This window comes from Auxenochlorella protothecoides, assembly GCF_000733215.1.
Source record: "Auxenochlorella protothecoides strain 0710 unplaced genomic scaffold scaffold97, whole genome shotgun sequence".
Lineage (NCBI taxonomy): Eukaryota > Viridiplantae > Chlorophyta > Trebouxiophyceae > Chlorellales > Chlorellaceae > Auxenochlorella > Auxenochlorella protothecoides.
Window position 1 is genome coordinate 278282 of NW_011934187.1, and position 25971 is coordinate 304252.

At 63.9% G+C, this 25971-nt stretch overlaps 12 protein-coding genes across 12 annotated transcripts in view; 5 read left to right on the forward strand and 7 right to left on the reverse strand.

The window, feature by feature from the left end:
* The window catches only part of F751_6853 (hypothetical protein), a gene marked incomplete at both ends in the record, with an annotated part of 1860 nt that extends 1554 nt beyond the window's left edge, over window positions 1–306 (forward strand). The window contains one exon of the mRNA XM_011398461.1: window positions 226–306. Coding sequence (XP_011396763.1) covers window positions 226–306 — 81 coding nt within the window. The remainder of the gene's footprint in view (window positions 1–225) is intronic.
* A 288-nt stretch (window positions 307–594) lies between these two features.
* Window positions 595–2291, reverse strand: F751_6854 (Thioredoxin-like protein CDSP32, chloroplastic; the record flags this gene model as incomplete). Its single annotated transcript, XM_011398462.1, has 5 exons — window positions 595–651; window positions 818–1087; window positions 1347–1595; window positions 1803–1988; window positions 2145–2291. The coding sequence occupies 5 exons, from the start codon at window positions 2289–2291 to the stop codon at window positions 595–597; spliced, it is 909 nt and encodes a 302-aa protein (XP_011396764.1).
* Window positions 2292–2743: 452 nt separating this feature from the next.
* On the reverse strand, window positions 2744–3609 carry F751_6855 (hypothetical protein; the record flags this gene model as incomplete). Its single annotated transcript, XM_011398463.1, has 3 exons — window positions 2744–2873; window positions 2993–3398; window positions 3492–3609. The coding sequence occupies 3 exons, from the start codon at window positions 3607–3609 to the stop codon at window positions 2744–2746; spliced, it is 654 nt and encodes a 217-aa protein (XP_011396765.1).
* Window positions 3610–4035: 426 nt separating this feature from the next.
* F751_6856 (1,2-dihydroxy-3-keto-5-methylthiopentene dioxygenase 2) lies at window positions 4036–5215 on the forward strand (the record flags this gene model as incomplete). Its single annotated transcript, XM_011398464.1, has 5 exons — window positions 4036–4133; window positions 4279–4294; window positions 4488–4602; window positions 4774–4898; window positions 5108–5215. The coding sequence occupies 5 exons, from the start codon at window positions 4036–4038 to the stop codon at window positions 5213–5215; spliced, it is 462 nt and encodes a 153-aa protein (XP_011396766.1).
* Window positions 5216–5660: 445 nt separating this feature from the next.
* Window positions 5661–6619, forward strand: F751_6857 (DNA repair and recombination protein RadA; the record flags this gene model as incomplete). Its single annotated transcript, XM_011398465.1, has 4 exons — window positions 5661–5787; window positions 5941–6019; window positions 6159–6531; window positions 6617–6619. 4 exons carry the CDS (start codon window positions 5661–5663, stop codon window positions 6617–6619), a joined length of 582 nt encoding a protein of 193 aa, XP_011396767.1.
* A 460-nt stretch (window positions 6620–7079) lies between these two features.
* F751_6858 (Niemann-Pick C1 protein) lies at window positions 7080–14035 on the reverse strand (the record flags this gene model as incomplete). Its single annotated transcript, XM_011398466.1, has 16 exons — window positions 7080–7378; window positions 7815–8081; window positions 8197–8368; window positions 8506–9000; window positions 9185–9380; window positions 9625–9799; window positions 9967–10088; window positions 10288–10466; window positions 10643–10773; window positions 11001–11374; window positions 11535–11739; window positions 12028–12292; window positions 12496–12930; window positions 13095–13308; window positions 13486–13748; window positions 13919–14035. The coding sequence occupies 16 exons, from the start codon at window positions 14033–14035 to the stop codon at window positions 7080–7082; spliced, it is 3909 nt and encodes a 1302-aa protein (XP_011396768.1).
* Window positions 14036–14799: 764 nt separating this feature from the next.
* F751_6859 (Uncharacterized protein) lies at window positions 14800–15960 on the reverse strand (the record flags this gene model as incomplete). Its single annotated transcript, XM_011398467.1, has 3 exons — window positions 14800–15584; window positions 15749–15813; window positions 15908–15960. The coding sequence occupies 3 exons, from the start codon at window positions 15958–15960 to the stop codon at window positions 14800–14802; spliced, it is 903 nt and encodes a 300-aa protein (XP_011396769.1).
* A 529-nt stretch (window positions 15961–16489) lies between these two features.
* F751_6860 (DNA-damage-repair/toleration protein DRT111, chloroplastic) lies at window positions 16490–18351 on the reverse strand (the record flags this gene model as incomplete). Its single annotated transcript, XM_011398468.1, has 7 exons — window positions 16490–16618; window positions 16723–16816; window positions 17015–17091; window positions 17190–17417; window positions 17671–17868; window positions 17971–18086; window positions 18225–18351. The coding sequence occupies 7 exons, from the start codon at window positions 18349–18351 to the stop codon at window positions 16490–16492; spliced, it is 969 nt and encodes a 322-aa protein (XP_011396770.1).
* A 530-nt stretch (window positions 18352–18881) lies between these two features.
* F751_6861 (Histone-lysine N-methyltransferase EZH1) lies at window positions 18882–21904 on the forward strand (the record flags this gene model as incomplete). Its single annotated transcript, XM_011398469.1, has 6 exons — window positions 18882–19287; window positions 19424–19476; window positions 19697–20479; window positions 20712–20851; window positions 20975–21286; window positions 21538–21904. The coding sequence occupies 6 exons, from the start codon at window positions 18882–18884 to the stop codon at window positions 21902–21904; spliced, it is 2061 nt and encodes a 686-aa protein (XP_011396771.1).
* Window positions 21905–22091: 187 nt separating this feature from the next.
* On the reverse strand, window positions 22092–23654 carry F751_6862 (Signal recognition particle receptor subunit beta; the record flags this gene model as incomplete). Its single annotated transcript, XM_011398470.1, has 5 exons — window positions 22092–22298; window positions 22655–22796; window positions 23008–23200; window positions 23284–23463; window positions 23567–23654. 5 exons carry the CDS (start codon window positions 23652–23654, stop codon window positions 22092–22094), a joined length of 810 nt encoding a protein of 269 aa, XP_011396772.1.
* Window positions 23655–24059: 405 nt separating this feature from the next.
* On the forward strand, window positions 24060–24780 carry F751_6863 (hypothetical protein; the record flags this gene model as incomplete). The annotated part of the gene is made up of 4 exons (XM_011398471.1): window positions 24060–24161; window positions 24405–24486; window positions 24571–24626; window positions 24739–24780. The coding sequence occupies 4 exons, from the start codon at window positions 24060–24062 to the stop codon at window positions 24778–24780; spliced, it is 282 nt and encodes a 93-aa protein (XP_011396773.1).
* Window positions 24781–25015: 235 nt separating this feature from the next.
* F751_6864 (hypothetical protein) overlaps window positions 25016–25971 on the reverse strand; it is a gene marked incomplete at both ends in the record, with an annotated part of 3962 nt that continues 3006 nt past the window's right edge. Inside the window, 3 exons of the mRNA XM_011398472.1 lie at window positions 25016–25183; window positions 25646–25700; window positions 25813–25964. Coding sequence (XP_011396774.1) covers window positions 25016–25183; window positions 25646–25700; window positions 25813–25964 — 375 coding nt within the window. The remainder of the gene's footprint in view (window positions 25184–25645; window positions 25701–25812; window positions 25965–25971) is intronic.

Genomic DNA, 25971 nt, shown 5'->3' on the forward strand with positions numbered 1-25971 from the left:
ACATAAATTTAAGGAAGTTTATGGGGGGGGGGGGGGGGGGGGGGGGCGAGGGATTGGTGCGTGGGGCCAATGTTTCATGATGCGTGGGCCGGGAAGCCTTGCTGAGAAGCAAGGGAGGGTGCGCCGCCGCTGCGTCGACGCTCTATCGTGCCACAGTCATCATCCTGAGCTTCTCAAACCAATTGTCAACCCCACAGGTTCTCCCCCCACATCCAAGACATCAAGGTGCTGGAGGAGCGGCCGGTGCGGAGGGCCAAGCTGTACTACCTCCGGAAGAGGGTGCCGCGCGAGTATCGCGTGGCATGAGAGAGCGAGACGTCGCATCCTCGAGCAAGTTGACTGTCGATTTGGCAGTGTCACTGTGCTCCTGGTGGCGGCACGGGAGGAGCGGAGATGCAGACAGGGGCACAATTACTTTCCTGTCTGGCGGCTCATTTGTCTGCTACCCCTCTCAGGCAGACCCCTCCCGAAAGCCCTCCATGCGCTCTGCAACCCTGCCTGTAGGGTCTTGTTCCTTTGTCACAAACATAAATCCAGAAACATAAAGAAAAGCTGTTCCAGGACCCGTTGCCAGTGGCCGGTCACACATATCAATTATGCCCTGCTGGCATGCCACAGCCGCCACTCAGCGTCCCTCCGGCAGTCGATCGGCTGTTGTCCCAGGGCATCTCGCGGAAAATGATGCCCAGGTCCCTGTGATGCCGCCTGCCTGCCATCACGCTGTTCCCCCTCACCAATTGGAGAACTTGCGGGCCGCCGCGGGCGCGGCCTTGGTCGCCTTGGGTCCGGGAGGCGGCAGGGGGTGCCCCGCCCCCACCTGCTGCTGCAGGATGTTGCCGATGAGGTCGGCACGGGAACCGCCCACGTGGCGTCCTACCGCTGCGCCGTTGCGGTAGAAGAGGAAGGTGGGGACGTCGCGGATGCCCAGAGACCCCGCCAGCAGCGCCTCCAGCTCGGGCGTCTCGTCCAGCTGGACGCGCGCAAAGGCCGCGTGCTTTTCGAAGTTGCGCGCCAGCGCCAGGACCGCGGGAAAGATGTGCACGCAGGGCTCGCACATGGAGGCGCAGACATCCACCACCGTCAGCACCTTCAAGATATTTTGGGGGGGATCAGAGGTTGGTGGCATGGAGAGCGGGGTTTGATGTATGGTCATCGAGTGTCCAGCTGACCGGGACGTGAGGTTGTGGATGCAACCAGCAGCCCATGCAGGGAGGGGGATGGCAGCGAATGGGAACACTCGCACGCATGCCAGGCCTGGGGACATGGGAGCCTGAGCTGCCCTCCACGCATGCAACTCGGAAGAGCGCAGCAGCTACGCCCCACCCACCCCGCCCACGACGTCTCACGTCTTTGTCCTGCGACTTGACAAACTCCTGGAACTCCTCGGGGCTGTGCAGATCCTTGACAAAGCTGCTGGCCTTCAGGTTCTCGGCCGCCTGGTCACCATAATAGAGCACGCCCTCGCTCAGATTCTGCTCCAGCTTGTTGATGCCCTTGTGCTCCCAGAGCAGCTGCTTGTTCTTGATGAACTGCACCGTCGGGATCGTCTTGACCTGCAGCTCCTCCACAAGCTCCTTGGACTTGGGGTCATCCGCCTGTATGGGGAGGGATGGGAGGAGGGCGGGCCTGAGCAGGCTTCCGCTCAAGGGTGACATTGATCCAAGGGTGGGAGATGACATGGCGCTACGCAGGACGACAAGCAACCGGCTTCCCGGCTTGCAACAGGATGGCTGGTCCGAGTGCGGCATGCACACCCCATTCAAACATAGCCCCCTACTCCGATCCTTGTCCCAAACGCGCACGCTGATGGCGAGAAACACGGCATCCGAGCAGTCACGGGCAATGCGGGCAAAGGTGTGCTTGAGGCGCAGGCAGGGCTCCAGCGCCGCCCGCTTATCTTCGTCCCACTGCAGCTCCGGCTCCTCGTCCCACCCCGTCTGGCAAATTTCCTCGGAGGCTACTTCCAGGACCACCAAGGAGTCCCCTGCCTTTTGAAAAGAGGTTGCATGGGGGGGGAGTCGTCGTTAGAAGGGAGTCACGCTCAGAAGCCGCAATACGACAAAGCCATCCCCTGTGAGCATCTCAGCGGGATGCCCTCCATGCTTAGTCGACGCACTCGCCCCGGCCCCCAAATCCGGCCGCACCCTCTCCAGCGCCGCATCCAGCTCCACACGGTCTTGCAGGAACTTTACCCTCTCCGCGACCTCCTCGCTCTCCCGAAGGCGTCGCTGCACCGCCTGTTCAGGATTCTCATCATTGGGTAGCGCTGCACAAGCCTGGCGTCGGTGCATGGGGCGGGGGGCCCGCCTGCATGCTCGGAGTGCTCGTGGCTGCTTCCTACCACAGCCCCGCAAGGCGGGGCTCGCCACTGCAAGAGACCCCGTAATGGCCAGCATAATGAATTGTTCCGAGTGGTTCTCTGCGACTGGCGCAGTGAGGAGGGTCATGCAGGCGTGGGCATCCTCTCCATGTGGATCATGGAGAAATCACGTGCGGCCCGTGGTGGTGCGGGGATTGGTGTCCTGGATCAGTATCGCTCCACATGTTGGTACATTGAGCGAACGATCTACGGCTGAGTTCCAGTCAGGATTTTAATTTCAAGTGTACATCAAGTATGTTCCAGTCGATGCAGTTCAGGTCCCTGCTCTCAGGGAGGACAGGAATACGTTGTTCTGATGAGCAAAAAAATACAAGTCCGAGATCACTGGGGCCAGCAGTCCCAGCATCCTGGACCTAAACTCAGTCACACATGCCGCTTGCCCTGGATGAACTCGCGCAGAATCTCAAGCCTGGCTGCCTCGCAGCCTCCGTCGCCGCTTGGAAGACTTTGCTCAGCCTTGTGCAGGATGGCGAGGGCCCTCCGCGGCTCGCTCCTGCGCAGAGAGATGCATGGGATGACGTGGTGTGACGCCGTGGTAACCCCGGTCCTTACCATACAAATGGCCGCCTCTTCCAACGGAGTCGTTGCGTTCCCCTCACACCCAACCGTCACCTGCGTAGGCAGTCCATCGCGGCCTGCAGCTCCCGCGAGTACGCGCAGGCGGGCCGGGGCGAGGGCGTGGCGGCCAGCGCCCGGTCCCAGCCCTGTGCCTGGAGCAGGAGGTCCGCCGCGCTTTCCACCACGTCCACGCGGCGCAGGGGGGTGCTGGCCAGTAGCGTGCGCAGCAGGGCGCTCGCGCCCGCCAGCTGCCCCGCCTCCACCAGGCTGCGGCAGGTGGCCAGCAGCACGCCGCCCGAGCCGGGGCCCGGGGCCTCCACCTCCGCGTCGCTGCTGGCAAAGGGAGTGGGCAGCTGCAGGGTAGCTGCCTCGGACCCCCGCTGGCCGTGGTGCCGCTGGCTCGCTTGCTGCAGCTTCAGGGCCAGGCCCTCGTCACTCACTCTCACGAGCCCACTGTAACCTGGACCGGCATAGAGGGGGGTCTCGTAAGTGGCAGGCAACATGCCTGGAACGCAGCTATGTATGTGGAACCCCAGCTCTTCTTCGCACCCACCGTCCCAGTATGGCACAGGGTTGGCCAGCTCGCACTCCTCGATCTGCCCTTCATACATCCGCATCTGATGCTCTATGATGGCATCGGACTCGTCCGTCTCAGGCGCCGAGCTCCACATGGAGCCGGGTGGCCCTACGAAGTGATCCTGGGAGTCTAGTTGGCCGACAGACGCGCGCAGCGTTGGCACGAGTACTTTTACAAGTGTATGCGCATTGTTACACATTGCATATGTGGTCAGGCTGGGCATCACAAATATGGTGGCTTGGGACTATTTCCTCCTCGTGGAATCTCGAGGAGGCACGTGGTGCCAGCAGCACTTTCACACACAGGGATTCCGTCTCACAAAGTACATGACGATTGTGGCATGCTCCTGAGCATCTGCAATAATGCTTATCGGCTTCGAGAACTTGAAGATACATACGCTTGCTTACTTGAGCGCACGTCATGGCACCCGCACCCTCTCCTGAAGACTTCCTCCTCGCCGAGGTGAGAATGAATTCGCAAACCAAGTGCAGGCACATCTTTAGCAACCCGCGTTGTAAGTATGACCTCATACCATTCGCAGCCGGACGCACTGGCGGATGTGCAGCTGGATGCCTACTACATGGATGGCCTGGACGAGGACCAGCGACTGCCCCATAGGTGGGACAGCCTGGGTCTGCCCTGGATACCATGCGAGTTTCAAGAGGCTCATCCTCATAATACCTTGTACTCGCTCTCGGTGAAGGCCGTTGCATTTCCTCCTCACCCATGCAGGTTGGAGCCCAATTCCCCTGCGCCACCCCAGGCACTTCGTGCCCTGGGTGTGCTGAGCTGGAGGCTTAACCCCGACACTCCCGAAGGAGCACAGAAGCTTGCTGCGATCAGGCGCGTCCGAAACTACACTTATGAGGCGAGTGTGGCTGATCAGGACATCGCATGGCATGTGCCGAGACCTTGGCACTCCCGCCCATGCAGCTCCAGGCACCACACACTGCCATCGCCTCTTTGCCACAGGACACCATCAACGTGTCGCCAGCCACCCTTCCGGAGTACGATGAGAAGATCAAGACCTTCTTTGAGGAGCACATCCACACTGATGAGGAGATCCGATTCGTGCTGGAAGGCAGCGGTGCGGCGGCTGGTGGGGGGTCCCTGGATATGATGGTGGCGTGCATCATGGGACTAGAGCGTATTCATGCTCTGCAGCGCCATGTGGCGTGCAAACTCTTACTAGATCAATTCAGAAGCTGCAAGCCAGTCCCTCTGAGCGATACACTTCCTTTCCACACCCTTTCCACAGGATACTTTGACGTGCGGGACCTGGAGGACCGCTGGATCCGCATCCATGTGAAGACAGGGGACATGTTGGTGCTGCCCGAGGGGATCTACCACCGCTTCACGCTGGACACCAGCAACCACATCAAGGTGCGCAGTTTGAAGCTGCTTTGGGATGGTGCAGAAGCTGGAGTGGGTACATAATCACTTACCTAGGGCCTAGTTGCATGCAATAGAAGGGTACCTCCATCCGCTATAGTGTGTGCAACAGGTCTGCAGAAGCTTTGCTGGCACAGGCGTGCATCAGATCAATGTTCCTCCTCAATCCTGTGCCCTCGTCGCATGCCTCCCACCCTCAGGCCCTGAGACTCTTCATCGGAGACCCGGTGTGGACCCCTCTGAACCGGCCGCAGGAGACACACCCGTCGAGGGAAAAGTACACGTCATCATTTCCCATCGCTGTATAAAATCTGTCTGGTTGTGGGTATGGACCCCCGTGTACCGTCTCCCCTCGCTCACCTGTAGATGGCATGCATTTCGATGGTCAAGAGGGATTCCCGTCGAGGTCGTGCATGCTCTTATGCGTGTGCCAATGACTCTGACTGGTCTTTGTGTTTCAATGTAGCTGGCCTGTTGGCTGGCGACGATGATGCAGTTTGACTCCCGAGTGGATTAGATTCTAGGAGATGCAGGGGTAGCAGAAGTACAACGCTGGACATTACTTCCACTCTGAGGTTCAATAATCGAATTATGGTGGTTCCCTGAGCTCTTACCAAGGATTGCTTGGGCTTCGTCTATCAGATTTCACCAATTGACCAGCGAGGCCAGGTTGTATCTCACACAGGATCAAACATCGCGTGCATGCGCGGATTCAAAGCCGACCGAGACAGTCCCACTTCGGCACTCGCTGCCATGAAATCGGGACCCGCCCGACGGCGCATCCAGAGCTTGCAGGTCAGCAAGTGCAGCTTGGGGTGCCCCATTCTCGACGCCTTCCTGGGGGGCGGGCTAAGCAGCGGCAGCATCACAGAGCTCGTGGGTGGGTCATGGGTCCGGGTGGAGCGGAGAGTTTGGGAAGTGTTTGGGGCAGATGCGAGTATATGTTTTTATTCAATCAAAGCATACTCCATCCCAATCCGAGACTTGCCCATCACTGGCGCCGACCCGCGCCCTGCTCCTTGTTACCCGGCAGGGGAGGCCACCACCGCCAAGACACAGCTGTGCCTGCAGGCCCTGGTCCACGCCCGCCTCTCCCTCGGTGGCTCCGGCGTGTGAGTTTTGAGGATGACTGGGACTTTGGATGGAAATGTGGCCCATTGGCCTGTCTATCATGGCCTTCACCAGAAGGATGCGCCCCCTCCACACCCCTTCACTGCCCCCCTCTTTACCGAACACACCCACCACCTCCAGGTACATCTACACCGAGGGCGACCCGCCCCTGGACAGGCTGCACCAGCTGGCCCAGGCGGCCGTGGCACGCCGCAAAACCCCCCTCTCCGCCGGCGACGTAGTGGCCGGCGTGTTTGTGGAGCGCGGCGTCGACTGCGGCGAGGCCCTGCTGGCCAGGGTCAAGGCCCTGCAGCCCTTGCTGGCCCGCGTCGCGGGCACCCCAGCCCCCGTGCGCCTGCTGGTGGTCGACTCCCTGGCCGCCCCGCTCCGCGACCTGGGCCCCAGCCCCGGCCGACGCGAGCTCCTGGCCCGGGCGCAGACCTTCTTCCGCCTCGCGGCCGCGCTGCGCGCGCTGGCGGATCGCCACGGCTTCGCGGTGCTGGTCACGAACCAGGTGACGGACGTGGTGGCGGGGCCGGGGGCGGCGCTGGCGCGCAGCGCCACGGGCGGCGCGCCCCTGCTCACCTCGGGGCGCGAAGTGACGCCCGCGCTGGGCCTGGCCTGGGCATCCTGCGTCAACACCCGCCTCTTCGCCGCGCACGCCGCCGGGGGGGGAGCGCCTGGGCCGCGCGTCCTGCACCTGGTCTGGGGCCCCGGCCTGGGCGCCAGGCGCTGCGAGTTCGTCGTGGGGGCCGACGGAGTGCGGGGCCGGCGGCCCGAGGGCCCCGGGGGGGGAAGCATGGCGCGGAGACCCTGACCCCCCAGGCGGTGTGGGCGTCCGTGTGGCCGCGACTGTGCGTATCCCTCAGCTGCCCGTGGTATCTACTCCACTTTTTCCTATTGGGATCACCCTGCCACAAACAATGCAACACGTAGAATGATCATGCTGACTTCAACCACTTGCGGCCCAGGGAGGCTCCCATCCCCCCCTACTCGGGGCAGGCAGATTCATCGCCAGGCGGTGGGTCGCATGCATGGGGCCACTTCACTCACGTAATCGGTTCAGCCCCTCCCCGACCTTGCTCCCGCGGAGCCCTGCGCCGCCAGGGACGCGCCCACGCCTTCCTCCTCCTCGTCCCGGAACAGCTCAGAGGGCAGCGCGGCGCCCAGCGACCCCCGCCACCGCCCCGAGGGCGCGGGGCACAGCTCCCAGCGGTCCCAGGCGCTGGGGCCCAGCAGGCTCAGCAGGACAGGGAGCAGGATCAGGCCGTGAGCGGCGCCCACCAGCACCAGCGCCAGGTACATGCGGAAGAAGTAGACGCGGAAGATCTGGGTGCGCGCAAAGGCCAGCACCGCCACGCCTGCGGGTTGGATTTGTTTTTTTGGGGGGGGGGCAATATGAGCGTGGTCGTGATCGAGAGGGACGATGAAGTAGAGGTTTGGGGTCAAGAGGGCGTGAAGATATCCCGGGGAGATGCTGGCAGCATGGTGGAGCAGTGCCTCGAACCCAAAATGGTGGTGGAGGCATGCGGCCTGGGGGGGCTCGCTGATGTGAGGAGGCGGGGCATGGGATAACTGTGCGAACTGTGTATGATGGAAAGAAGACAGTAGCCTGGAAAGTGCCCTCATCCTGCTGCTCTGCCTCCTGATCACAAACGGAACACCAGTGGAGTGCATGACGGTGCCACAGCTTGCAGGGGCCACCCATGTGTAGTCGCAACTAGCATTCAGAACCCATGCACCCATGCCCTCCTGCTCTCTTCGGAATCCAACACGCTCAGACCCTCCACCACCCACCGACAAACTTGGTGAGGGTGATGCCGGCCAGCACCGCCGCGCCGACGTGCGTCAGCGCCGCGGCGGTGCGCTGCTCCCGGTCCCCCGACTCCTCCATGAAGGCGTGGAGCAGGTGGGCGCAGAACTCCACGCCAATGCCCAGGGCGGCGACCAGGTTGACCACAGACACCGCATTCAGCTGGATCCCCGTCAGCGTCATCAGGCCCAGCAAGTCCACCACCATGGAAGCCAGGGTCAGCAGCACCAGGCAGGCCGCAACTGGGCTGCCTGTGGTGAGGGGAGGGGTTGCAAAGGGGTGGGTGGAGAGGTCAGGAGAATACAGTCGGGCATGCACATCCTTCCTTTGGCCCCCCACCCACCGCTCTTCGAAACCCAGTCACACCACCTGTCATGGCCAGGCAAATGACGAATACGGCGGTGGCGGCGATGCCCAGGATGGTGGCCGCCTCGCCTGCGATGGTCAGGTACTGCTCGAAGAAGACGTGGAAGATGGAGTAGGCGTAGACCGGCAGGCCTAGCGCCCGCGACTGCTCCTCCGCAAACCCACGCGACGCCTTTGGGTGAAGAAGGGGAGAGGGTGAGGTATTTACTGTTAGAACTGGGGCGGAGATGACCCTGCCTGCGCTGTGTGAAATGTTGTGATGCCACCCCCTTCAGGCCGATCCATCTTCCTCCTCCCAATCCCACCAACCTGGAGAGCCTGGATGAAGTCGGCCTGGCGCGACAGAGACACGTAGCTGGTGCGGAAGGCGGAGGCGTCCACCCTGCCCCGGGACAGGCCTGCGACGGCGGTGGCATCGGACGCAGAGCGGCGCAGAGCGGCGTCGTAGGCCCCCGCGCCGCCCTTGGCGCAGGCCGCGCTGGGCTTGGCCGCCAGGAACCACGGCAGGCGCGCCTGGAACTGGGCCAGAGTGGGGCGGCCGTCGGACAACTCGCCCGGCCCCAGGCAGGGCCGGCAGTCGGCGCAGGCGGTGGGATCAGAGGCGCAGGGCTCCTGGTCGGGGGGCGGGCAGTAGGCGGGGTCAGGATTGGGGCCGAGGCCGAGAATACCACCTCCAAGGTCCCCCCCGTGCTGACGGCAGCAGAGCGGGGCGTCCGGGGACAGCCATGTGATGAAGTCGTCCAGCCAGGAGGCCGCGGGGGCGGCCAGGAAGGACTGCCAGGGCGCGAGCGCGGCGCGCGACACCTGTCCGACGGGTTGTTTGGGAGGGTGTTGGGGTGAGAGGGTGGGGGGTGAAAGGGAGGGTACCCCTGGCTCGCACACCTCATCACAGGTGTCTGTACACGCACCTGGTTGTCAATGCATCAGGAGCGCCAGAGGACACATGAAGCCCTTGCCATCCAGAGAACACCATGACACAGGTACCCACCTCGTTGAGCAGGGAGTCTGGGTCGCAGCCGGATACGGAGCATATGGCGGTGACATTGTCATGCGCGTGCTGGGTCAGGTCCAGGCCTTCCACCACGAGGATGAGAGGCGGGCCGACGCGGAGCAGCCCTGCCACGTCAGCAAAGTAGTCCTGCAGGTAGGAGTCGGCCGGTAGGGCCGTGGACTGCTCCAAGCCCCTGTGGAGGTTGAGATGGGCTGGCTTGGTGAGCGTGACAGAAGCGGAGTGGCGGCAGAGTATTGGGGCTGTCAATGCTGGCCACCTGGTGGCTTTTATGGGAACTGCCCGGGCTGCCATTCCAGGTGCAAACGGAAGCATGCAGTTGGAGACATCAAAAGTGCCCCTGCCTCGCATCCAACATTCCCCTGGCTGGGCTGTGTAAATCACAGCAAAACTCTCCAGCCACCCCACCAGTCACACACCTTTCCAGGCGAGGCAGGGCGGCCAGACTGAGGATGAAGAAGACAGTGAAGGTCACAAGGACGCCGCTCTTCACCGCTGGGCGGCGCAGCGCCGGGACCAGGCGGTCGCGGATGAGGGCGCGAAGGGCGCCCGTGACGCTGCGCTCCCCCCAGGAGGCCTCGCCCAGGTCGTCATCTGCCAGGGAGAACAAGGGGTGAAGGCTGGGGACATGCCCTGTGCATTCTGGCTGCAGGCGGGACATGTTGGTGTGAAGTTAAGACTCCTGAGGGCCCATGCTGCCGGAGAATCCTCACGGACGCCGATGCCTCCCCAGCATGCCCTTGCCCCAACCTCAAACCCACCCTGACTGAAGCCGGGTCCAGAGGCACTTAAGAGCCGGGTCTCCGCCTCCGCCCCTTCCTCCGCTTCAGCCTCCAGCTCCTCGCTTCCAAAGAGCGGCGCCCTGCTGCCTGTATCCTTCAGCCTGAGTGGGAGGTGTGCATGGAGAGGCTGTGTGCTGGGGGAAGAGGTTGCAACAGGGAACTGGGTATGGCAACGGAAAACCACATGCCGGCAGCACAGGCTCTGACATTAGAGGACATGGAGCTCAGCACCTGTATGCAAGGGATGAGGTCAATTGGTCCTTTTGAGGATGCAGCAAATCCATAGCTCAAACCACTTACCGGATCCAGGGCAGGCAGTCAGCCCGCCCCGCCTCGATGCGGGCGTCGTCCAACACCAGTACGGCCATGAAGGCAGTGACCTGGAGCCCAAAGTCCAGGGCCACGGCCAGGGCCGCGCAGAGGGCGAAGGAGCGCAGGGCGGGCATGGTGGTCATGCCGCCCAGGGCGAAGGCCACCACCTGAGGGGGTGAGTGGGTGGGGCCAAAAGTGTGAGAGGAGTTCTGGATCAGGGACGGGCATACAACACGACGTGCCAGGAATGGGCCACACTGGCCTGATCAGAAGCCTTTTGCCCCTTGAAAGCATTGCTGACAAGCCAATGTCCCACAAATGCCACCCTTGCCAATGAGAGTACCTCGCAGGTGGCGGCCAGGAGGATGGATGGCCCGACGGCGGCCAGGGCCAGCCCCGCACGTTGGGGGAGGGGCCGGCTGCGAGGCTGCCGCTCCAGCGCCGAGGCGAGGATGAACATGTTGTCCACGCCGACTGTGGGGACGGAGAGAGTGGTGAAGCACCAGGCCAGTGAATAGTTGGCGGCACTGCAACCCACGCATCCTGTGTTCCTGCACTTTCCTTGGCAACTAGGCTTTCCCGGAAGATTTGCAGAATAATGCCCATCCTGCTTCCTGACATCTTGTATCTAAGACTAGCATACCCCCAACACACACATATTCGCCCCCCCAACCCTTCCACCCACAATTACCCACCCACACCTGCCAGCGCGAGGAAGGGGATGACCTCCATGACGATGAGCGTAGCGGGGGTCCCTGCCCAGCCAAACAAGCCCAGCGCCGCAGCCACGGAGGCAGCCACGCAGCTCACCCCCGCCAGCCCCAGGCCGATGCGGGAGTGGAGGAGGCGGGGTTGGCCGCGCGGGAAGGTGCCCATGGCCGCCGCAATGTAGGCCAGCATGGCCGCGTAGGAGGCGACCACCGTCCAGGCATCGGCCCAGCCCTCGCGCGAGATCTCATCCGCCACGGAGCGCTGCGCGCTGAAGGACAGGCGCAGGCCGGCCTCCTCCGCCATGCTGCGTAGGCGCGTGTGCGCGAGCGTCGTGAAGGCCGCCTCCCACGCCTCGGCAGCCGGCCTGGGTTGGGATCATAGGTGCAAGTGGGGAGGGACAGGGCGATCAGAATGCCAGGAACAGCCCGAGGGAGGGATATTGACGGAGAGTAGGGATGCGGAACAAAAGTTCTTTATCTATACATAGGCCAAACCCTAACTCAAGCATCGCACTCCCCACACACCGCAGCGCCGGGGCGGGGTCGAGGAGGAAGGTCACCACGAAGGCCGTGGCATCCGCCGAAAAATTGCGGAACTCCGCGGCGGCCGTGGGGAAGCCGCCCAGCACGACGTGCGGGTCAATGGGGGCGCCATAGGCGCTCAGGCACTGCGTGTTCCAATGCCCATAGCAGAACTCAGGTGTCACAGGGACCATCATGGGCGGGCTGCCTGCGCGTGGGAATGGGGGGGAGCTCTTCTGGGGGATGCTGAGGTGGAGGGAACGTGTGCTGTGCAAATCCAGAGGAGCATGCTCGTACCCGACCAGGCAGGGCTGGGCAGCCCACGCACCAGGCCAAAGACAAGCGCACTGGTGTAAGGGACCAGCATCTGTTCTGCACAATTCTTCCTCCATTCCAACCTCGCACATGACTGTCTCAGTCCCCAACGCCCAGGTATACCGACACCCAATCAGCACCAAAACAAAGCCACTCAGGACCCCCACCCCCAAACACCCACCATGCTCGTAGACATCCACGCTGAGTTGCCAGTACTGCGCCACGCTCTGGATGGCGCACTCAGCACCCAGCGGCTTGAAGCAGACGGAGGAGAGCGTGGCGTTCCCGGCCGCCCCAGCCTCCTCGCCGTAGGGCGCCGCGAGCTGATCCACGAGCTCGTGCATGGCAAACAGCGTGCGCAGGTGGGAATCGGTGGTGATGGGCCCGCCGCCCTCGCCGGTGCTCAGGATGAGCTGGCTGATGCGGTAGAAGGGGCCGAAGGACGCCTGCGGGCGGTGCGGACGGTGCGGGCGGTCGGCGTGTGGCGAGCGGGCGGATGCGACACCAGCGTCCAGGGGCCAGACACATGCAGGCGCTGCTGGGTTCCCATACATGGCATCAGCAAGGCACGCACTTCCCACTCCCAGCCACCCTGCACCACTCGCCACACCTGTACCCCAACTCAGCCCCCGCACTCCCTCTCCCTCACCTCATAGTCGGCCTGCTCCCTCGCCGCCTGCGACCCCGGCCCCACCCACAGCCGCTCCGGGTCGGACTCGATGCGAAGGGCCAACAGGCCAAGCGCAGCGAGCCCGGCCGCGGTGACAGTGGCGGCCAGAATGAGGCCCGGGCGGCGGGCACAGAGCTCGCCCAGGTCGAAGAAGGCGCGGCGCAGGAAGGTCTCGGTGGAGGGGTAGTCCAGCAGCTCGCCGTCGGAGGCCAGGCCGCCGCGCTTGGCACCCTCAAACGCCGACGCGTAGCCGGGGGGCAGGTCCGGCATGCCCTCGCCGGAGGGGTCGTGCCGCGCGCAGCGCCGCCGGACCAGCAGCGGGATGACGACCGCCGCCAGCAGCGCCAGCAGGGCCCAGCCCAGGTCCACACAGCGCAGGCCGGGGAGGAAACCGGGAACGGAGCAGCGCGAGTGCTCCGCCGGCGGGGGCGGCGGGGGCTGGGCGGGAATGATTGGGTGTGGGAAGGGGGAGGGGGGATCAAGGGCAGGGCGAGGGGGGTCCACACTGCCCAAGTTCCGCCAAACACCATCCCATCAACCACCCCCCAAACCCAAAGCACACGTGACCCCCGACCCACCGGCTTGCAGCCCTTGGCACCAGGGCAGTCCCCGCAGGAGCAGGCCAGGGGGCCCTCGCAGCAGGAGGCCAGCGAGGCGTTGAGGGCGCGCATCCTTTCCGGAAGCTCGCCCAGCGGCGGGAAGTCCATCTGGAAGGGCGACCCCGTGGGTGGGAAGCGGGCGTCCTTGACCGTCCCGATGAAGTCCAGCCACTCCTGGTAGGTTTGGGCGCCCCTGTGTGGTGTTGATACCAAGGGGACGATTGTGATCCTCGTCAGCGAGGTGCTACTAGTGCGAGGGTGATGGAGAAGACCGAAGGAGGACACAGCCCAGCTTTGCTCAAGCTCTCCACAAACCTCAGGCATCCCACACATTCCCCCTGGGCACCCGGCCCACCAGCTTCATGCTCACCCGCCCACGAACTTCATGGCCTTTTGGTTGAGGACAGGGTAGGTGACATCCTTGCAGCTGTCAAAGAGTGCCTGGCCAAAGTGCGGTGTGACGTAGTAGGACACGTTGGCAACGGAGGTTACCCCGGTGTCGTGTGCTGCCTGGGTGGCAGTCACGTTGGTGAAGGTCGCCTGGTCGGGGTGGCACTCCAGCAGGCAGAAGAGGTGCTTGAAGTTGTGGGAGCAGGCGGGGCAGCCGAGCAGAAAAATGTTAGCTATCTGGATCTGCATGGGCACGTGTGCGTGAACGGGATATCGGCAAGGTGCTGGAGGGTGTCCCTGGGCGAGGAAGGACCGGGCCCACCTTGCTCAGATCTAACCCTAGGCTCCTGGCAATGATCACAGCAGGCCCTCCCTCCCCACGCCCTGGTGTGCCATCCCCTAGCAGCGCCCACCTGGCTCTGTATTGTGTCGAGCTGCTGCTCAGTGCAGCAGAAGTGGGGATCGGATCCCCGCTCTGCCGCCAGCTGGGGGCATACCAGCTGGAGCTTGGACAGGCCCATGGAGTTCATGGACGGGGCTGGCCGCGTCTCTGCACAGCTCAGCACGTCCCCATCCTCTCGATGACCGCAGATGCCCAGAGTGGAGCAGGTCCCGGTGGAATGTTCGCTGGCTCTGCATGGCATCGAGGAACTTGGGCCATGCTGGGCTGCATGGCTGCCAGAGAGAGTGCATGACCGCATCAAGAGCCCCCCACATGCCTCATGGCGCCCGCCTGTATACCTGGAGCATGACGCCTGCGCAATGAAAATAACGATGCAGACGCGGCTGATGGGTGAGCCGCGCATCTCGACAGCCTCCCCTCCGACACTCTGGGAGATCACTTTCGTGCAACGGCCTGTGTTTCTCCCATCGCTACGAACCTCGCTCCTGGCTGGAAGATCCTGCCGAGCTCTTCGGTGTTGTTTACTCTCAGGTTCCCTCATCGTCGAATCGTCGTGCGCCCGGAGACCGGTGCGGAAACTGGTGTCGCCATGACCCCTGAGCGCGCGCCTTCTCATTCCACCCCACGCCGCCCTGCACCCTGCTGCATGGGGGCCACCCGCGGTGTCAGCCTGCTCGCGACCCTGGTCAGCACCGTGTCACACCATCCGGTTTGTTCTGTCTCCATAACGGTAATGAGGAGGCAATCATGCAAGCAAAACTCTGGCTCGCCGCTGAAGGGCCGAGGCACTGGTACCAGTGTTCCTATTCGTCGGGAGGGGCTCCTCCCTGGGTTGTGTTCATCACGGGGCTTTGGGACAGTAACCTCCCTCCGCTCCTCACGTCCCCCTCCTCAGTAAGGCCCGACCGCGGAGCCCAGGCCCCTGGCCTCCTGCTCGTAGCGCACGGCCTCGCCGTCCCATGCGCCCTGGTAGAGTGAGTGGTTGTTGTGCAGGCGCGTGGCGCGATAGTCGTGGGGCGTGCCCGGCCGCTCCAGGTCCTCTGCCTTCTTGGTGTAGCCGGACAGCGCGTCCTCACGGTCCATCCCCGCCACGCAGGCCTTGCCCAGGAGGGGAACCTTGCTCAGCGCCGCCTTGAGGCCCTTGGCCAGGGGGGTGCCCACGCTCCAGCGGCCCACGGGCAGGACGGTGCGCTTGTACTGCTCGTTGATCACGTCCGCGGCGGCGATGTACCAGGCGATGGCGGCCACCATCAGGCCCCACCACCCTGCAATCTTGGTCCAGGGGTTGGGCGTGGTCAGCCCCGCAACCAGGAGGAAGAAGAGGGTGGACAGGGTGATGAAGAGGGAGAAGAGCGCAAAGTTGAGCTCCAGGGTGGCCACCATGAGGATGAAGGTGAAGATGCCCCAGAGGGACAGCGTGATCTGGGCGGCGCCGGCCGAGGCCACGTACAAGCCGTTGGCCACCAGGGTGCCATGGATGGCGAAACCGATCCAGAAGGCGCCAAAGGAGGAGAAGGCAGTGGCGCCAAAGGTGTTCTGGCGCTTGTACTCCCACATCCCCGCCAGCAGCTGGGCCAGCCCGCCGTAGGCAAAGGCATAGGCAAACACCCAGAACTCGGTGGTCTCGGGGTCGGTGATGGCCGTGTTGGCGCCCTGGAGCAGGGCCGTGGTCAGGCCTGGCGTGCGGCAGGGGGATCGAGAAGAAAGGAGGGTGTTGGCTTGTAATTAATAATGTCCTTGCTCCTGTCGGAGGGTGCCATGATGCATGTGCAACAGTAGCTACACAGCGCAGCCCTATTCAGAAATGTTACCCACAGAACACGGTCTACTTTCCACGCACCAAAGGCAAAGAGGCCCAGGGGTGCGGGGTTGGCCACCTGCTCGCGCTGGACGACCTTGTACTCCCTGCGGATCGCATGGGGAAGGTGATTAGTAATACCCGCAGCACTAAAACCCAGCCCACAGGGTGGGCCGATACACCTCCCCCACCCATACGCACGTGTCGGCATCAAAGGGCATGGTGGAGCCGTAGTACGGCATGGGTAGCGCCATGGTCCGAGAGTCCTACATGGAGCGGAGGGCTCGTCCGTGAGCTGTGCGATCGCCAGTGCAGATTCATAATCCCCGACATGGATCCGTGAGCTTTACAACGGCGCGGCGGCCAGACTGGGGAGGCTTGGCCGCACATTTTAGGCTCAATCATCATTTTATCGCCCCCGCAATGTCGTACCCTGGAGACTTGGTCAATGGGCTTGCTGCCGGGACCGTTCTCCGGTCGGGAATCCATCGCAGACGAAACGACTTAGACGGGGCCCCGACTCGCTACCCTTTAGCTGCCTGGAATAATGCGATTTCGGAGCTCGATTGTATGCGTTAATGCGCCTCTGGGGTCTGTTGTACATGAGATTGTCATGTGGGTCCCCTTAACCATCAGGTGATCCTGTGGGTCTCCCGCCACAAGAGACTTGAGAAGAAGCTGGGGGGGCCCCATCTGGATCGACTGTACCTGCGCTGCCCGCACCCCACGTATCCCATTGCCAGAGCTTGGATGGTCGGATCGCCAGAGACCTTGCAATCATCATCACCGTTCCAGGGACTTAAGCTCCTCTTGACTGGGCGCCAGGTCTGATGCACCAAACCTGGTTTCATCGTAGAAGGTGGCTGCAACGACGCGACCCGCAAAGAACCGCCCATTCAAGTCCAGCATGGCCTGGATGTGCCGGAAGGGGTGTGCAAGACTTGTCCGCATCCAGGTAAAACTCTGCAACAAGGGATTCTGCTGAGGTTTGGCTCTACGACCACCGGGCCACCCACCTGTGTGGCCTCCCCGGCACTGGAGAACTGGATGAAGATGCGCACAGCTTCCTCGACCGGGAAGCCAGGCTCGGTGACCTCGAATATGAGCACGCTGCATGCGCGGGCAGGAGACAAAGATGGGGCAGGGTTGGGGATGGGAGGCAGGGGCTGGCGCCTGTGGCCCTGGGCACGTGCTTCGACAAGGTCCGGCATGCAGGCAGCGACGGCACCCGGCGCATGTTGCTCCGATGCAGCATCACCGCACCCCTGGCAGCAAGGCCCCGCCCCTGCACCACCAGCGCCCGCTCACCTGGTGACAGTGCCATACTTGCTGCACTCCTCCCCCACCTCTTCGTCCAGACCGTCATCCACTCCCCCAGGCCCCACCTGCATCGGCATTCTTGAGTCGGCTGTGGGCATCGCCATGCGTCGCTGCTTCGAAAAGCCTCCATGCGGGCCCCCTCCCACACCCCTCTCCCACCCACCATGTTCTTGAGCAGGACCACACGCGTCGCGGGGCCCGCAGAGGGTAGTCCCCGGGCCCCCGCGACCTCAGTCATGGCGGCTCCAGCGCACCTGGCACCGGCGGGGGCCGCTTGGACGATGACACCGGACCGGGCATCCGTCTTCTGGACGGCGAGGGGCGTGGAGATGCCCTGCCGGTTGGCCCCCAGGCCTTCGCCCTCGCGCCAGCCCATCTTCTCCAGCATTTTCTGTGCAGCGCCAGGGGTGCACGGAAAGCGTCAAGAAAGCAACCGGGTCAGACCGAGGCAGACGGGCCTTTGAATGCCATGCCCACACCATGATCAGTTCCCTGAGGATTCTCCGAGAAACATCACCCTGGAAGCCAGGGCCAGACTCAACCGACCAGAACCCTCCTGTGAACCTCCGATCAACAAGCTCCAGCCCCTAACCCTACGCAGTCCAATCACAAGTCACCGCACTGGCACACTCCGAGCCCCTCACCTGCGCCAGGGACTTCTTCTCTGCCGGCGGCGCGCCCTGTGGTGGACCGGCGGCCCCCGCCCCTGGGTCTTGCGCCGTGGCCCAGGCCGGGCGCTGCGGCGCGCCTCGCTTCTGCCACGCCTCCTCCCCGCTCAGCGCCAGCCTGGCCGACCGCTCGTCAGCGGGCGCGGGGGGTGCATGCCTCTGCGCCGCGACGTCCTCCGCCAGTCGCGCCGCCGCCTCCGTCGCCTCCCGCGCCGCCTCCTGGCGCGCCGCCGCCGCCTCCGCCTCCAGGCGCTTGGCCTCCCGCGCGCGGCGCACCGACTCGTAGTCGTTGGGGCGGGCGGGGTCGTACTCGTCTGCCACGCTGGGCGCGCTGCCCTGCGGCAGCGGTGCCGCAGACGCGATCGCCGCGGCGGCGGAGGAGGTGGCTTCAGCTGGGGGGGCGGTGGGACCAGGGCCCGGCCCTCGGCCGCCCCGGCCTCCGCGCCCAGGAGCGACGGGGCCGGGACCCTCCCGTCCCCGGCCCCTGCCGGCGCGCAGGACCGAGGGGGGGGGCATGGGGGCCGAGGCACCTGGCCCAGCTCGCCGGGCGTTCAGGCTGGAGGGTGCCACCAGGCCTTTGCCGACCCAGGGGCCATCTGAGGGTTTCGTATCCTCCCCTTTGGCGGATGGGAGGTCGCCGTAAAGTCCCGAGAACATGGGTTGTCCGATCGTGGTCACAGGGGCTCAGGCAGCGCCCCCCGATTGTTCTAGTCACAGGACAACGATGTCACCCCTGCGTATCCTAACTTCCCGCGAATGGAATATGTTACTTGGATAAATTATACTCAAGCCTCATCTGCTGTCCAGCGTAACAGCAACATCTTCCGGAGGAGCCAGGCTACTTGGCTTGTGAGAGCGCGAGATCGTCACGGAGATATTGCACATTTGAGTGCGATCCCGGCGGAGCAATAGCAGAACGGACACCCTCAACGCAATGCAGTGAATCCATGCAGTATACCGGGGCTCATTTGATGATATACGGGCGCATCCTGGGGCTGGTCGTAGACTCTCTGCCGCCAGGTCACGACGGCTGACGCCTGTCCCCTTTATTCACATCTGAAGCGATCACCGGCATGGCCAAGCTGCGATTATGAGAGGAAATCCTTCGACTTATGCCGCTCGAGGAACTCAGCAGACTCACACTGAGCACGACACGGCACCATGCCGAGACAACCTTCGGTGCGGCGATGCGCGGCAGGGTGCGGGCGCTGCACAGGAAGCTGTCCCGGCAGTATGAGGAGGACAGAAGGGAGGAAGCCTGCGCGGTGAAGGAGGCCAACCGCGCGGCCCTGGATGCCGCTCTGCAGGGGCTGAGGGCGGTGCAAGCCGCCCGCATGGAGGGCAAGCCCCCCATGACCATTCCCATGCTCGGCTCTGGGGAGGACTGGCCTGCTGTCGGGACTACAGGGTACAGAAAGCTGATCCCGGCTGGGAAGGAAATGATCCTGAACAGCAAGCCCCCTTTGGTGTCAGTCAGCTTCCATCCCTGCTGGACAATCCCCAGCAAGCCACCCCTGCCCCCTTACAAGGGCTGGTCCTTCAACAGGAACAACACACCCGCCACGGTGATTGGGCGACGTCTCTTTTACACAGGTGCGCCGACCGCCCATCGTGATGTGCAGCCGGTGGGGTGGGATGTCTAAGAGATTTTGCCGTCTGACGCGTGAGGAGAGTTTTCATGGCCTCTCTTTTGGTTTGCACACTCCCTCGCTGAGTTTTTCACGACCAGACAAGCTCGGGGAGACTGTGCCTGTGAGTGACAATGAGGAGGATCCCGACGTGGTGAGTTGGTCGCGGCTGACGTCAATGGTCGGGGTCAAGGCTGAATGGGGGAGGGGCCCGATGGGTTTGGAGCACTCTTGAGACTGGCCTGCCCAGCCGTCGCTCACCCATGGCAGCGTCCATCCTCCTTGCTGACCGCAAAGCCCTCCTTAGCTCTCTTGAACCCTCGGGGCGCCACCCTCACCGCCCCCCCGCCATCCTTCCCCCCCCCCCTCCTCAGCTGGCGGCGGTGAAGCTGGCGGGGCCGCAGCGTCCCAAGCACGACTACATCCTGGCGCACATCGCGGAGGAGCTGGGGGAGAGCCAGGACGTGGCCGCCGCGCTGTCTGGCATCATGCAGATCCCCGTCCCCCTGCTGCAGCAGCGCATAAAGGAGCTGGTGCGCCCGGCGCGGCGCGCGGGGGCCGGGGCGGCGGCTGCCCCCGGCCAGCCGCCGGCCCCCAACCGGCTCAGGCGCAGCCTGCAGGGCGCGTGGTGCCGCCAGTGCCGCACCTACGCCTGCCGCCTGCACGCCGCCGCGCCCCTGCCCGTTGCCGGCCCGATGGCCCCCCGCTGGGCGGATGGCGGGAACGGCGCGGCGCCGCCGGCGCCCTGCGGCCCGAGCTGCGTGCGGGCAAGCGACGACGGGCAGGGAGCGGGCCCGGCTCAGGCCGCGCCCGGGGCTGAAGGGACCCTGGGCGCGGCGGGGCCCGGGATCCAAGGGGCCGGCACGCCGCCGGTGCCGACGCAGGGCGTGGCAGTGGGGCTGCCCGCCTGGAGCAAGTGGGAGGCGGGCCTGCTGGCGGAGGGCGTGAGGGTGTGGGGCTGCGGCAATCCCTGCGCGCTGGCCTCCATGATCGGCACCCGCTCCTGCGCAGAGGTGGCGGCCGAGGTGGCGCGGCGCTTCCCCGGCGCGACGCACGGGTCGCCCACCAAGCCCCCGGCCTACCACCGCCGCAAGCCGGCCTGGGGCAAGCGCATCCGACCCACGGTCACCCAGGACCGCCTCAGGCGGACAGACCCCGTGAGTGGCCAGAGCTTGCGTATTTTGGGGGGGGAGGAAGAGGTCCTGATGTGCACGAGGGGTGGCTTCCAGTCGGGAAGAGGAGGGAGCGCACAGGTGGCTGTGTCCAGATGAGCGCCCGCCCTCATCGAGTCGAGTGGCTAGCTGGCTCTCACCCTGCCCCCTCCACCACCCAACTCTTCCCCCTTCCCCCAAAGAAGTACATGCCGTCCTCCCCCCCCGCCCTCTGCAGCTCTGGGCGCCGTGGCGGCCATGCAGCTGCGTGGGTCCCTGCGTACGCGGCACCTGCCCCTGCGTGGACTCCCAGAACTTCTGCGAGAAGTTCTGCGCCTGCGACTGCCGCGCCTGCGGCAACCGCTTCCCCGGCTGCAAGTGCAGCGCGCGCGCGCGCGGCGGCGGGCGCTGCCGCGTGCGCACCTGCTCCTGCCTGGCCGCGGGTCGGGAGTGCGACCCCGACCTCTGCGCCGGCTGCCAACCCTCCCTGGCCGCCGGCAGCGAGGGCGGCGACGGCGACTGCGCCAACTTCCGGCTGCGCCGCGGGACCAAGAAGCGGGTGCTCATGGGGCTGAGCGACGTGCAGGGCTGGGGCGCCTTCCTGCAGGGCTCCGCGCGTGCGGGCGACTTCCTCGGCGAGTATGTGGGGGAGCTGGTGGACACCGCGGAGGCGGACCGCCGCGGCATCAGCTACGACCGCGACGACAACTCCTACCTGTTCAGCCTGAACAAGGCGTCGGTCGTGGATGCAAAGACCAAGGGCACCAAACTGCGGTTCGCAAACCATTCCTCCGACGCCAACTGCGAGGCCTCGTGAGGACGGGGAGGAAGTTTTTTTGAGGGGGGGGGGGGACCGAGGGGAAGAGGGGAAGGGGTGGGGGAAGTAGGAGGAGGAGAATATATGTTGAAGGGGTGTGTGGTCTGAGGATGGCAGGGAAGTACGTCTTCAGATGGACCCCGCTTACCTGCCCAGGATCGCTCTGGGGAGGATGAGCTGCCTTGGCGCTCACACATCGAAGGCGTGCAGGGCCCTCCCCGACCAGGATCCCCCCTTTCTCTCGCAGGATTCTGATGGTGGACGGCGACCATCGGGTCGCCATCCTGGCGCGCAAAAACATCCGGGACGGCGACGAGCTCTTCTACAACTACCATTACGAGAAGAGGGTGGGTGGTGCGGGAAGGCAAGGTCTCGGCGTGGGGAGGGGGGAGCTGTGCTCTCCAATGCGTACGCTGCATGTTCAAGTGGGACCCAACCCTGCATGGGTCGCGCACATGGCCCGCCACCTGACCTTGCATCCAGCATGGGGCCCCACCGCCGACCGCATCTCACCCCCACATTTGCAGGCAGCGCCTTCCTGGTGGAACCTGCCCTCAGCCCAGGGTTCCGGACTGGGCCAGAGGCGATCCACACAGGGGCAGAACGTGCAATGATTTTGCCGTGGACTCGAGTGTTCGGTGCCTGGTTCGATGGCAACGATGCACCCCCGACCCTGTGCCGTGCCCCTGGCTGTAACAGGAACGGCTGACGTCTGTCTTGGACCCCCTGGGCTGGACTCCAGTCACCGACCCCAGCGACCTTGCAGCACGCGGTCAGCGCACGCGCCCTCGGGCCATTTCCTCAGGCTGGGGCGCAGCGCCGCACGAAGGCCTCCACCAGCCCCACGCCGTCGCCCTCCTGCGCGCTGGCGCTGGCGGTGCCGACCTCGATGCCGGTGGCGGCCTGCAGCGCGGCCAGCGTGAACGCCTGGGCGCCGGGCGGAAGGAGGCGTGTGGAAGCGGCACGGCCGCCCCCGACGTCCTCCAGCGCCGAGCGCGTGGTCTGCAGCTGCAATGGGGGGGGGAGGGGCGGCGGTGAGGAGAGGATGGGCGGTGGTGGGAGAGGAGGGTGTGGGACCTCGAGATGGAGGATTGGCAGTGAAGGAGAGGAAGGGGAAACAGCATGGCGTGTGCATAGCCAGGGAGAGGCTGAGCATGGTGGGGAAGGCCCTGGTTGCAGCAAGACTGGGTCCACAATGATTGCCACGGGTGACGGACCAGGGAGGCCTGCCCCACCCCGTGGCCTGAGTCAGGCTGCCACCCAGGGCTGCTGCCTCAAGGTCCCGGCGGCACTCAAACTTGCCCCCCCCTTTCGCCCCCCCAAACCCAGACCCCGGCATGATCAGCGCACAGGCACCCGCTCACCAGGTCGAGTTCCTTCTCCAGGCGCTTCCGAATGAAGTCCACGGAGTGGGCCTTCACCCCCATGTCAGACTTGTTGCAGACCAGGAGGATGGGCAGCCTGCGCCCGACCACCGACGGGTGAGTGAGCACGTCGTACAGCTGCCTGTGGGTTTAAAATGGCGAGGCGGTGAGGGGAGGGCCGGAGATCAAGTTCCTCTCGCATCTCATGCGTGTGGCAGGATGGTCGGGATGCCCTCTACACAGTGCATGCGTCAAGCCAGGTCGATATCACCAAATTTCCGACAGCAAGGCTGGGCAGGGGCACGCCAGAGAGGACCTTGTGCAACCCTTCCAGCTTGAACCACCACACGCACTCTGCAATGGCCGACTTGTGGGGCAGGAAGTCCACGGCGTCCACCAGGAACACAATGCCCTGGGCAGACTTCTCCCATGCCAGCCAGGTGTCACGCACGCGCGGGTGCCCTGGGATATCCACCAGGTTGACAGGTCGAGCAGCGGGACTCTGCGGGGACAGCAGTTCCGCGGGAGGGGGGCTGGAGGCGCGGGCTGGGCGAGGCAAGGCCAGGGCAGTGCACAGCTCCACACACACAGCTCCACGCCCAAACTGTCCACCCATGGGCCTGTCAAACCACTTGCCTTGTCGGAGGCCAGGTTGGTGGTCACCTCCCGAGGCTCCATGGAGGCCACCGTCCCATTGAGGGTGCTCCCGTACTGCAGGCGATGGAAGAGGGTGGTCTTCCCGGATCCTGTGGGCCCCAGGATCAGGATGTTGCGCCCGTTAGGTCTACTCCGCGCCACCGAGATGATGACTGCGGGCCGAGTCGGTGACGGTGGGTGGGACTTGGAAAGGTTGCGGCAGGCCTCCATCCACCTCGAAATCAGGAATTGATTGATCCAGTCCCATAAACTCACATATCAAGCCTATGACTGCCAAGATGGTGAATGCGATGTGGAAGGGTTGTACTCCAGACCCAAACAGGGAGTGCCAGGCCTCCTCCATGTCGGGAGACATACTGCGAATGGAGCAAGCGAGATTCAAGGCGACGAGATCATCAGAGCTACATGCCTGTACATGCGTGGCAATGAAGTCGTCAAGAGAACAGCACTCTCCCAGCTCGATTTCCCCTGGAGCTGTCCAGATGGGTTGAGGAGCCCTACGACATGTCCTGCTTTCCAGGCTTTACAGGAGCCAGTTGGCTGATGTGCAAGCGCCATGCAGCCCGAAACCCACGCTATCCCGGCACAAGACCATCCATTTTGACATCACAGAGGATCAGCAGAACGCACTCCCTCGACCAAGAAGGAGGGGTTCTGTGAAACCCTCGGGACGTGCACGGGGCCAGGTGGCCCGAAAACCAACGCACCCCGTCAGAATCGTCCTGCAACTCCTCCGGGATATTTGGGCATGGCGACTGCATTGCAGAAGGCTAGGACCGTAGCACTGTACCGGGACAGCCTGAAGACACTGCTTAGCTGGGCAGTAGCGCGCGATATTTTCTATGTGAAGGTGAGGCTCGGGTACACTCATTTGCAAGAGCATCACGAGGAGTAGTTGCAGACATGGTTGGTATATAGATAGTATAAATCATCCAATCATCGTGGTCATGCAGGCAGCAGAGCTCCGTGCCGAGTTCGATCAAAACGCCACGCTGGTGGGAGACCGGTGATGATGGACAAGTGGCTTTGGGGTGTGCTTTGCAATGTTCCGGCACCACTACCCTCGACATAACTCCTCCGACTCCTCCTGCAGACCGGACACGACCAGATAGAACGTGCCCTGGCCCGTGGCGAGGAGCGCCTGCGCTCATATGCGCACCCAGACCCTTACATTGGTGAGTATAGAACTGGGGCTGGCGTTTTTCGGCAGCAGATATCGAGATACTGTTGCTCAACCCTACTCCACCCACGCTGCGCAGTGCCCTACCGGCCTGGAGGCTCCCTGTACGCGCGGAACCCACCCTTCCCCGATGGGGTGAGTCTGGATGTTGGGACCCATTGGCAACATCCTTGCACCATCCTCTGGTCAGTGAGTCCACGCTTACGCATCCTACATCACACCCCTCCAAAACCCTTCCGCGACGCAGATCAGCATGCACATGGACTTTGGGCGTGAGGGCGGGCATTGAATGCGTTGTGTAGCTGGGCAAGACCTGCCCGACGGAGGTTACCTGCCTGAGAATGTACACATATTGCTGAGTCTCAGGTGCAGCGGACAGTAGGGTGCAAGCAATGGTGAGCAAAAGATCGCAGTCTGGGGGGAAAAACGAGGTGAGGCTTCGGCCGGGTGATGTTGATGAATAAGGACATTGACGGCGTGCCTCCCGTTTTCAAGCGCTGCTTTCAGATGGCATGCCGCCGCGGCTACGACTCTGCGTCGTCCTGCAAGGGAGGCAGCTGGGCTGCGGTCTCCAGCTCCTCCTGCCATCGCCGAGTCTCGGCTGTCCCCCAGGTTGCCGCATTGGCCATGCTCCTGGGAGTTCCGTCTGGTCCCTTGAGCAGGGGCCGGGGCCCTAGCAGGTCTTCCAACATCTGTAAGGGAGGGACCGCGCGCCGTACAATCTCGCTTTGCACCTCACCAGCGAGGTGCCATGGAGTTTCATGGGGTCGCATCGCACCGTGACGGCACTGACAAGACCCCTCCCTCCGAACCCTGCTATTCACTCCTCGGAACCTTGATGTTTTTTTGTAGGAGCTGGCGCCGTAAGAGCTGCATGCCCTGCAGCTTGGCCTGCCTGACACTGGGTGGCAGCGCCAAGACTCTCCTCATGGTCTTGGGCACATCAGTTTGGGGAGAGGCAGGTCGTCGAGTTGGGAGTGACACTTCGGCCATGCCAGGTTCACCCAGTTCAATACATGGTTTGCTGTTCCTTGCAACTACGGTGCAGCTGCAGGGTCCTGCGCTTTGAAAGTCATACCCACATGGCCTGTCACCCCACCCACAGCCCCGGGCTGGTTGGGCAAGGAGCAGCAGGTTTCTGGTCGTCGCCTCACCTCCACGTATGGCAGGGTGGGGTCCACCAGGAACACCGACTCCCTAGACAGGAAGCTGGGAGGGCGATGGGGAGCGAGATCTGAGCCGTCCAAAACTCCAGGGGCGTCAGGTGGGACGTCACACTCCCATGCGCAAGCGTGCGTCACAGCAGCCGGCCCTGGCACACCTGTACACCCGCAGCATCTCCGGGGTGGCGATGAGCGGGGTGGCGGAGATGAGCGCCGCCCCCATGGTGGAGGAGGCGCGGTCCGTGTAGTACTCGTCAGAGCTGAAGGCAGGCAGGATGGCCACGCAGCCATGCATGACCTCGTAGTATTCCTGCGCG